General features: G+C 33.3%; 1 protein-coding gene across 1 annotated transcript; it reads left to right on the top strand.

Annotated features, from left to right (window-relative positions):
- Nucleotides 1–95: 95 nt before the first annotated feature.
- On the top strand, nt 96–11,483 carry LOC111366280 (lipid droplet-associated hydrolase). The gene is made up of 13 exons (XM_022987009.1): nt 96–231; nt 359–463; nt 558–631; nt 991–1,062; nt 1,196–1,224; nt 3,291–3,341; nt 4,502–4,552; nt 5,851–5,910; nt 6,011–6,093; nt 7,842–7,989; nt 8,641–8,691; nt 9,568–9,672; nt 11,004–11,483. The coding sequence occupies exons 1-13, from the start codon at nt 158–160 to the stop codon at nt 11,148–11,150; spliced, it is 1,050 nt and encodes a 349-aa protein (XP_022842777.1). The 5' UTR covers nt 96–157; the 3' UTR covers nt 11,151–11,483.
- The last annotated feature ends 387 nt before the right edge of the window (nt 11,484–11,870 follow it).

Genomic DNA, 11,870 nt, shown 5'->3' with positions numbered 1-11,870 from the left:
TTTGACCTTTAAAATTAATTTTCGTTTTTTTTCTTTTTTTTTTTCCCTAAAAATTGATCAAAGGTTAGTTTGGAAATACATATGTTATTGGTTCATTTTCAATGATTTCCTCCTCCTAATTCGCACCCACTGAAGAAAGATTAGAGTTAGACTTTGGATGAATTCTGTGATTCGGACCGTTTTATCTCCAACTGCTACAAGTCTCATTTCCTCCCTCTCCTTCCAATCAAGGTTTTCTACGAGCCTGGAATTCAAAATTTTTTATCAAATGCATGATGTTTTCATCAATTTGTGCAAAATCCAGTTCTTGACCTTTTTAAAATTTCATGAATTTCCAACATTTAATGCTAAATTGCAGGAGAGTATTTTCGACAAGTTGTGCGGATTTCCAGATGGGACGTGACAATTTGAGTCTGATTGACAAAACAAAGCATGCGAAAGTTCGCCTTTGCAATGTGACCGGGTTTTTTCGAGAACTAAACTAGAAATTTGAATACGATCTTATTCCTTCTAGTTACTTATTTTTGTTGTATTAATTTTACTTCCCTTTGGATTAGATACAAAACAGATTTGTTAGAGATTCCTGCCCGAGATCCTTCATTGCACGTTGTGTTTATCCCTGGCAATCCTGGTAATTTGACATTGTAAATTTAGGAAGAGCGTGCTTGCTAAGCTTAAAAGGTTTACTTAAAAAGTTACAATAAAAAAAGAATAAATTTAGTTGTTAAAGTTGAAAATAAGCAGTATCATTTTCTGCTTTAAAGTAAGAAAAGGTAACATATACAAACAAAAGTTACTTAGAAGCAACATTTTTTTCTTAAGCTTAACCAACCTTGCTCAGTGTTCATTATGATACTTACAGTAAGAAATGGTAACATATGCAAACAAAAGTTACTTAAAAGCAACATCCTTTTATTAAGCTTATCCAACATTGCTCAGTGTGTATTGTAAAGTCAGGAGTGAAGTGCAATTTGGATAATTGCGTGACAGGTGTTATTTCATTTTACACTGATTTTCTGGAATCACTGTTTGAGCTGCTGGGAGGAACTGCATCAGTCACAGGCAAGGGAAAGGACTGCATTTTTCAATGGTTTCAGAAATTTTTAATTAAGAGTTTCATAGACATTTGAATTTAATTCAATAAAACTATAGATTGGTGTACTGATTTGTTCCTCTTCCTCTCCTTGGTGATCAGCTATTGGGCACATATCCCACTCAGAAAAGGTGATTCATTTACTCCAACACAAGATTTCTGACTGACTGTCGGGACTCAGGATTCAAAAATCTTGCTACTTCTCAACAAAGTAGCAGTTTCTGAAAGAGGCTGGGATAATACCATTACCATGAAAGTGAAATTATAATGTAGATTTATGTTGATCATGTATGGTTGAGTTATATAATAACTTGTCTCTCTGCGAACTCGTTCAGTGTCCCAAATAACAAAAGTCTAATAGAAAGGTCGTTATAAGAAATTGGTCTCTGAGAAGACTAATGATACGATTGGACTATTAGCACATGAAAATATCATCTTTACGTGATCGGAGTTCTTAAATTTTGCAATGATTTACTTTTGGATTGTTTTAATTTATTCACATTTATGATATATGTCAAAAACATGTTGGTATTTCAAACATCTAACTTTGTGGATCTTTGATTCAACGTATTACTGCATTATGAATATAGGGAAAATTTTCTCAATTCACAGGGTGGATAGGGATTGATCATCCATGAGCAGCATGTCGTGTGTAACTGAAGTGTAATTATCATGGCTGGCAATTGTAGACCTCGTGCAAGTAGCTATGTACTACTGAGATGCATCATTTAAATTTGTTACATGGAGAATTTTAAGGCTGTTTTTGTTGCTGAGCTGGACAGTGAATTTGGAGGCAATATTAGAGAAGAATTAGCTGAAATCAGCGAAAATGCTTTAAGAAGGATAAGATTCCACCTTCCAATCTAAAATAGTAGCAAGTATAAGTCAGTAAAAGATGTTTAGCATGGATAGATTTTGGTGGCTGTTGTGCCATAATATATGCAATTTAGGTGGTACAGAAGTCACATGGCTTTGATGTCTAATAAATAGATAATCAAGTCCAAAACTAGTCTCCAGTGATAATTTTTGAAAGATAAAAAAAAAATTCACGTCTAAATTTGGAGAGAAAATCATGTGGTGGTAGGATCCTTCTACCATGACTGGCAAGTCTTGTGTAACTAAAGTGTAATTATCATGGCTGGCAATTGTAGACCTGATGCAAGTGGCTATAAACAGTGACTTTGAATGCAATACTAGAGAAGAATTAGCAGAAATTAACGACAAATGCTTTAAAAGTATAAGATTCTACCTTCCAACAAAAAATAGTCGCATGTATAAGTCAGGACAAGATGTTTAGCATGGATAGATTTTGGTGGCTGTTGTGCCACAAAAGATTAGAGCATCTCCGATGCAATATGGATTGCTATTTAGGTGGTACAAAAATTACATGGCATTGATGTCTAATAAATAGATACTCGAGTCCAAAATTAGTCTCCAATGCTAATTTTGTTAAAATGAAAAAAAAAAAGAAAAAAGAAACCACATCTAAATTCGGAGAGTATAAATGTACTGAGTCACTTCGTCCTACAGAGCTTTTGAATCTATATGGACCTCTAGACATTCTTTTTTTTTTTTTTTTTTTTTTTTTTCATCGGAGAGTATAAATGTACTGAGTCACTTCGTCCTACAGAGCTTTTGAATCTATATGGACCTCTAGACATTCTTTTTTTTTTTTTTTTTTTCTCTATCAAGTTATCTTGATGAAGTCCCTATCAATTTGTATAGGAGAGATATTTTTTTTTTTAAATTCGTGTATTTTATGTGACACAATTTTTTAAGCTCTCTACATTTGCATTCGAGATGCTCTTAGTACAGGCAAATCTCAATTTGGTGTCTAGAAACATCTTGATTTCAAGGGAGGATGTTAACTTATGGAAAGATATGATTCTCAGTGATACTTTCTCCAAGATTATTTTTCTTAATAATTAATATTGTAATTAGTATGCAATCTTTTCTTTTAGAGCTATTTGTAACCTCTATATAAGGTCTTTTCCTTTGTAATTTAGAGACAAATTATTATATACAATTTATAATTTTTGACACTTGTGAAATGCTCTCTAGGGGGCTGTAAGTTTATACATGGATTATCATGATCACCTCTAATGTAATTTAATCTATTTTCCTTGCATTTGGGATCTTGAAGTAATGACCGATCAATGGCACTGATAACATGCTTATGTGATTTTTCACTTGCTAGGACTGGGAGAATGGTAGGTTGTTCTCATTGCAAGAACAAATTGATCATAAGGTAATTTCTCACAGGATTTAAGGAGGAAATCTTGGTCATCAATCATATTGTTTTGCGTCAAGGGTCCTTTATTCTTCTGAGCAGGTTCTAAACTGAAGAAATTCTAACTCTTGATTCTATTGAATGCCACTTTGGATTGATTTTAAGTTCATACTACTCTTTTCCTCCCTTGACCTAGATGGACATGTGAACCCAAAACCTCTAATGTTTGGACTCTTTGAAATAGTAGGAGTACCTATGTTGGACCCGATGCGTCATGGGTATAAGTATGAGATATGTGTCGGATCCTCCAAATTTCAATCGGACACTTCGCCTTTTTACTTCTTTCTTTTCTTTTTTCTTTTCCTTTTCTTTCCCATTTTCGCTCTTTACAAACTTTGTGTTGCCTCCTAGAGGTTGGAGAAGGGCAACAACGCTAAGTTTTTCCTTCTTTTTTTTTCCTCTCCCTTTTTTTCTCTTTTTCCTTCTTTCCCTCTCTGTATCGGTGGTTTAGAGTTTTGTTTGTATATAATGAAAATGGGTTCCATATAGTGCTACCTAATACTCTACTAAATTCAAATTACAATAAAGTCCCTCATTTTCTATTTTATATAATATTTAGTAGTTAACTTCTCATAATTGAAATTTGGACTCTTTTTAGCAATATCCCCATATCCTTCATTTTAAAACATAAAAAATTCGATACTTAGATACGTACCCGTACCTGATACCTATACCCGAGTCTGAGCATCATAGCCCAAAACCATTGAATTTTTTATATGAAAGAGATAACGAGATTTGTAGCTAGACCTCTATATATGCAGATGTCTAATTCCAATTTTAGAACCATATTTACATCTTAAGGCTCCATTTCAGTTTTAATACATTTTTCTCTTTCTTCTTTTCAACCACACATTATATTACACGTAAATTCGAAAATTTTTCTTCTTTTTTAACCACACATCCTTCGGAAAATCCCTATTCCAAAATACATTTTTTCCTGAAAGCTCATTAAAATGGAGCCCAAACAAGGGATAAATTTCTTTGGTGGTGGCTGAGGAGTGCAACTCTCTTGAATCTTGGGTTTAGTTTGTTGGATAATATTTCTTTTTTCCCCTGACCGCAGCATAATATGAACTTTTTGACCTCAGTTATTATCAACTTCTTTATCTTCTTTCCAGGCAAGCTTCATAGAGCATGAATTTCAGGATGTTGAAGTTCCCATAATACTGGTAAGGTGAAGTTATCTCATCTTGAAATTTGTGGAAGCAAGAGAAATTTCATTTGAAGTTCCACCGACTTGATGATCAATTTCTAATAATTGTTGAATATTGTATAGATTATGCTTTAAAGCTTCTTCTTTGCTGTCGTTTCTCTTTTGGTTGTCGTGGGTATGCTATTCAGAAACTAATTGCATTATCAGCAATTGCATTTATCTGCTAAATATGGAAATTAGCTTAAGAGAGAACTTTGGCTCATAATTTTCAAATCCATATATTCACACCACAACAATACAAATTTAAAAAATATCGACATTTTTTAGCACCAAAAGATGAAAGAGGAATAAAAATAGAAAACTCACATTACTAGAGATAATGCAGAGCAGAGACTTGTTGAAATGCATGCCTCCTAACGGGTGATTGCGGTGCAATCCTACAACCTGTTGAGTCAATAAACTAAAATCAGCTACATGTGCTGAAATCCATTTCATACAGAGGATCTAAATTGCTCCTATATCCCCAAGATCATTTTAACTTTCTCAAAAAATAGTGTTAATAATTCTCTTGAAGTGGAACTGGGATGCCATGCCAGTTGACTTATTATATAAAGTTGTGGGCTGAAAATTGTAAATATATGGCCAACAAGTGACAGTTGCTCTTATGATTGTATCTTACAATTCTCATATACATTCCTCCAAGTGACTTTGCAACAGCTTCTCCTCTTTTTTTTTTTTTTTTTTTTTTTTTTTTTTCCTTTAAGGGGTGAGAGGGGTGCACGTTCCTTGCCAACTTCATGTACTCTATATGTGAAAACAGAAAATGTCTAAACTTCAGAGCAGCCGCCCCTAGTCCCCTACTGTCCTCTCCATAGGGTGGAAGCAAAAGCCTTTTGTTCTTTCTCATGAAATGTAGTTAACTAAGAAAAGAATAATAAATTGAAAAAGTATGAAAAACACATTGTGTTGGATAGCTTCATACCATGTTTCCGTTCACTGCAAATCAGTGTGGCGATTTCTTACTTTTCCCAACACCAAAAGCTATATAGCATCAAAGAACATGTAACGGCATAAATGGCTCCCTTACCTGATTCTTCTTGGTTGGATGAATGGTGAAATAACATTTTTCATCTTTAGCAAAGATAAGTTGTTTCTTGTTTTGTTTAAGATAAAATAATGCTACTAAGTACTACCATCGAGTTCATACTTTTGTCCAACAATTTTCCTAAATTTGTTATCATTTTAACACTTCACTGATCATACTCATAACATCAAAGTCTTTCAAATGGGTTGACATTTAATTTGAATCTGAAGGTTGGCCACTCCATTGGTGCATATATATCTCTTGAAATATTTAGAGGATCTCAAGAGAAGGTATTACTGAAGATTAGATATTCGTCTTTTAGCATTTTTCCATTCACGTGGTTTTAGCTCCAAAGAAACCTTCTTTTTACACTTGTTTTTGATGTTATAGGTGATATATTACATAGGATTATATCCATTTTTGGCTGTAAACACTGTATCGTCAGCACAGTCTTTCATTCGGAGATTTGCAGGGTAAGTTGTCTCACTAAATATTGATCTTCAGTAAATCACTAATAATTATGCCTTTCTTTTTGTGCTGTTACTTTATATTCTTCAGTGCTTCCGTCACCTGTGTTTCACCGTCACCTTCAATGTACTAGCCTTTTTTTTTTTTTTTTTTTTTTTTTTTCTGTCCTCCTTTCGGATGCAAAGATTTGTGATTAACACTGATGTTTTCTTATCAAACATTGTATCTATGTTAATATAATAAATCCTGAAGATCTAATTGCATTCATTAAATGAGAGTGTTTCTGCAGCTGAACTCTTTTCAGCAACATAATAGTACTGTTATTATTTCTAAAGAGATTGATACAAATTATGCCCCTGTTTGACCCCCATTAAATTTCATTACATTACATTCCATTCCATTTTTCTCTCTCTTATTTTCAACCACATAATCTTTCATAAAATAATATTACACGTAAAACGAAAAATTTTCTTTCTTTTTCAATCACTCATTTTTAAAAAAAAAATACTATTCCACCCATTTTCATTTCTTGAAAATGGGGGCCAAACGGGGGCTATATATTAAATATTCTCACTCATGTTCCCATTAAATTTCATTACATTACATTCCATTCCATTTTTCTCTCTCTTATTTTCAACCACATAATCTTTCATAAAATAATATTACACGTAAAACGAAAAATTTTCTTTCTTTTTCAATCACTCATTTTTCAAAAAAAAATACTATTCCACCCATTTTCATTTCTTGAAAATGGGGGCCAAACGGGGGCTATATATTAAATATTCTCACTCATGTTATGCTTTTAAGCGTTAATGAGATACATTACCTCTTAATATGCCTTTTATGTACAATGTCAATTATTTTCCCCAAAGGGAATAATCAAAACTTACAAAACAGAGCCATACCATGGAGTCAAATAGACTTAACTAATTTTGTGTGTTTAAATTCTAAAAAAGAATGTAAATTTTAATTTGTTAGGAAAATGGATCCAATACCTGATACACCAGGCTACTTGCAAGCATGCACGTAAAGATGAAGAAAAACATGCAAGTAAATGAACATTGTCTAATATGATTACGCATTTGAGATAAGCAGTAAATCAAAGGATTTTGGGTCTGGTTTGTTATACTTTTGGGATCGGAAATGGATTTTAGCTACAAACCGTTTGACGATAGAGTTTTTAGTCAGCATAATCTTAGAATGGTCTAGTATGATTTAGGTGCAAGAGAACTTTCAAGTTATATTTCAATGCATCTAACTATGATATGGTATATTTGACAAATGTTGTTAGTTTTATGTCCTCTGTCCCCAGACAACGTGGTGGTGATTGTGCTAACCTGCCTCCATGTTCCCTTTCTTCTCTTTTGGTTTTAAGTAATGACTTTGATTTTCTTTAAAAAATGAATGATGAGGTTATTGTTGTTCCGTTTTCTTTAATATATCATGTACCCTGTGGGTTCTCCACGCAAAATTAATAGCTTGATTGCTTTACATATTTATATATATGCAAGATATGCACTTTCTCTGTCAAAAGCAAAAGGTAACTGCTCCAGCTCACGGTTATTTGATGCTCTGTAAATTCTCTATATTTAATATATCTTCAGAATGATTGATTATGTAACTATACGAGGGCAAGTCTTTAATTCTGTGATGCCCCTGCTCTCAATTATTGTACACTCCTATGTCACAATTTCATAAACTTCAAAGTTTATAATTATCCAGAGAAATTGAATTTTTCAACTTTTTAGGGCAGGTCTCAGTTTCTATGTGCTGCACTTGGTTCTATTGGGGGCTTGTTGGGAAAGCTACCAACTCAGATTTCAGGATTTGTTGTGAAAAATTCTATAGGGAAATCATGGTCTTCTTCTGCAGTTGTATCTTTTTGTACAAGTGTACTTCAGGTATGGTGCTTTTGCTGATTAATGGGTTTTATAGTTCATGTTCAATTTTTTTAATCACGTTGTTTATAATTTTCTTTTTGATTTATTTGAGTTTACTCTATGCTCATAAGACTAAAGGAAAAGATGAAAGGTGGCCATATCATTTGAGTTCTGGAACACTTCGGAAATATTAGCTCAAATGGCCAAATGGGAAAGAAATGAGGAGATCAAGGATTGCCTGTTTGGTCATCCAACAATGACTCATGCTACTTAAAGAGCTCAGCTCTACATCCTTTTTAGTTTCATTAAATTTCTGCATTTTACATTGATTTATGGTGCACATAAAGTCAAATGTCCTTGGTCTCCATTGCAAGTACCACTCACACTAGGGTTGGTACTTCATAAAGGTTTAATTGATGCGTGATTTATTTTCTTAGTTTTGATCGCTTTTATCAAGCACATCACCTGTATATACATAACACACACTCATTTAGGAAGACCTATATGCTTCATTGCTACTTAAACTTGTATCATTTTGTGCATTTGTTAATGACTAGCCGTTCAACTCTTTTCTTTGAGGTTGTTTTCTTATTATATGAAGTCTTATCATATTATGTGCTTAACATGTGATTTGGATTATTTGTCTTGACTCTGTAACTTTCTCATTTTCAGTATCACACAATCCGGAATATGCTTTTTATGGCAATGACTGAATTCCAGAAGGTAAACTATTTCTCGTTTGATTTTGAACTCCAAAGTTAGGAAATTTGTTAAAATTGTAATGTCTAGCCCATGCATCTGATTGTTATATGGTGTGCGCTAGCAACTGTATCTACTAGAACTAGATGTCAAATTTGATACTTTTATTATCTGATATATTAGAGCACTGATAATTCCACTTAGTTAATCATGAATCCTGAATTTGGAATTGTATACAGCTTCCGATAGAAGTAATATATTCATTCTTCTAGTTTCTCAATAATATCTTCATCTTGGGTTTCTTAAAGTCTAACACATCCAGTTGTTTTCTGTACTTTTATCTGTAGAAAGATAATATATGAGGTGAACATGCTTAGCAATGCTAACTTATGGTTCAAAGGTCATTTAGAACCCTCTAAAAATTTTAAACAATTTTAATCAAGCAGACTGACTTTATTTATGGGAGTAATCTGTGGTTGACACACTTCAGTTCTAAATTCAAGATTCGATGTGAAAAATACTAATTTAAAGTTTTATTGATATTCGGATCTAATGGGTTTTGCTTCCTTTTTGACAACGATTTCGTTTCTTTTCCTGTTATTCTCTATATGTTTTACAATTGAATGGTCTTGAGATCTGCATGATGTTGGTCTATGAAAGTACAAGAAGAAATCAGAGTACTGGCCATGTTTACTTAGTTAACATTCTCTCGCAACCAAGTTTAAGACAAAGATTCTACTTCCCGAACAATCAAAATACTTACTGATAGGTTTATGGGGTAAAAGCTGCATGTTTAGCTGAACAGGGATTAAACTAAGTTTGCACGCTTTATTGAATGTGATTATTTTTCTCTCCCCAAGACATTTGTACATTTTTATTAACCACTGTCCTTTTATTTAGCTTTCAGAAAAACCGGATTGGGCTTTCATGGGAGAGAAAAAAGGCCAGATAGCATTTTTGTTTAGTGATGATGATCACTGGGGTCCATTGCATTTATATGAAGAGGTAATTATATGTTATTTTGTTATTTCTACAATTTGTTGCCATTCCTCAAAATTTTAAGACTATAATTTTTAGGAGGATTTCATTCTATATCGTGTTCATATTCTGAAATATAGGGACTTAAACGCTTTCAACTTTCTTTCTGTCTACCATTTTGTATGGTAACAGTGGCAGCTTCAATCGTTTTAAGCATTACTTTGATTTTCCTACACAAGGAAATTGTAAACAAAGGCGAAAAATATATACTTCTACAATTTACATTTCAACTAAGTTGAAATATTTCTCTCTCTTGGATGGATCTACTTCATAATCTTGATGTAGGTAGCCTAGCAGTTTTGCAGTTTTTCCACATAGGAGTACTCCAACTGCATAGGGTACAATACAACGTCGACCTCTTGTCAAAAAGAGGGTGTACGAAATTTGGAAGGATGTTTTGTTTCCCATTAAAAGCACCATTTCTCATACTTACTCTATCGCAAGGAAATATCAGGCTACTTTACAACATCTTGCCCCTCTTGGAATAAACATGCAACATTTATTTTCATCAGAAGAAAACTACTGCTACCTCTACTGTTCTGCCTGGGATTTATTTTCCTCTCAAACTATGGTTTATTGGACAAATGCAACTAGTTAGACATCAAGATGGTTGTCCCGAAGAAATGTATACCTACAAGTCTGGTTCCTCAGTATTCTATCTTATCAGCCTATACCTTCTGAAATGAGCAATAATTAACCCAAATCTGTCTGGATATTGCTGTCATGTATTTCTTAATGAGTTTCAAACAATTTATTTCCAAGATACTTGAGGAAATAAGTATTGGAATTTATTTATTTATTTATTTATTTTTTTTAACATCAAGGATAACAATAGAGTGCTTAAACATAGGACAAAACGAAGGTGCAAGTGACGTGACAGTTTAAAGTGCTGAAGATATTCGTGTTGCTAATCACATATGGATGGAATGGAAGGATGAACGGTGTTATGAAATACATTCTGCATAGCCAATACTATCACCATGAATATTTTCCCTTTCCATTTCTAAATGACAGAAGTATGCTGAAACATTATCCTTGTTTTTGAGTCTATTTGGTGTTTAGTTTTTATATTATTGAGCCTATCTTATTGTTCTTTACTGTTTTTTTTTTACCCCCCTCTCTTATATCATTTTTAGTACTTTGAACTGGAAATTACTGATAATATTTAAAGACGAAAAAAAAGCAAGAAATCTTGTAATTATAATGTCTAGTTCTATCGAGTAGTGCCTACCAAATATGCCTTCACTGTATTCACAATATGCTCTGATCTCATCTTTGTTCTATGTCCATGCTCACAGATTCGCAAGCAGATCCCTAATGCTCGTGTGGCAGTTGAACGTGAGGGTAATACTCATGCTTTCTCTTGCTCAGATGCTGGATCATTGTGGGTTGCTCAGCATGTGGCGAGCTTGATCAAGAATTGTATATCAAATTCAAATTTATGAAGGCTACAGAAATAGTCCAATGACATATGCACTAAGCAATACTGGGAGGATTATGAGAACTGGTTAGCAATTATTCTGAAGGACTGTGTTTCTCTTTATGGTATGTTTGGTAAATCGAACTAGACATCATCAGACAGTAGTAAACAAAGAAAAAAGCTCAAATTTTATCAATTGTATTATCTAGTCGTGTCTTGTATTGCATAGCATGACCTTAGTGTAGTTAGGATTTAAATTACTGTGCAGTTCTTTTTTCCAACTTAACTCTCTTGGTATCCTCCTTGGTGTTTGATTATTACAATAGGATTAATTCGAGTTCCCTAAAACGTTTAAGCATGATTCATTTTGCTCGGAATATGTCATTACCATAAGGAGAAAATGTTTACTCAATTCTTTCATTAATTTATGACAGTAGAAATTCCATCGAAACTAATTCGGGTTTCCTAGTTTTACCAATCAGATTATTTTTGTTCAGGGAAAAAATGGTACATGAGAAATGTCCCAAAAGGGAATCACTGAAATTGTTACACTATTTGATTCAATGTTGAGAAACTTAAGACCGTATTTGGTTCTTGGAGGGAAAGGGGAGACACGAAAAGGCGTACTTCTATTCTACATGGGAAGATGAAGACCATGCAAAAAAGTATGTTCCTAATGTACAGGATTCTTTCACATCTTTCAAGCTAGAATCTAACTTTTTTAGCACATCTGATCTAGTTGGTG

The sequence above is a fragment of the Olea europaea genome, chromosome 17, assembly GCF_002742605.1.
Source record: "Olea europaea var. sylvestris chromosome 17, O_europaea_v1, whole genome shotgun sequence".
Taxonomy (NCBI): Eukaryota; Viridiplantae; Streptophyta; class Magnoliopsida; order Lamiales; family Oleaceae; genus Olea; species Olea europaea.
This window is presented reverse-complemented; position numbering and strand designations above follow the sequence as displayed.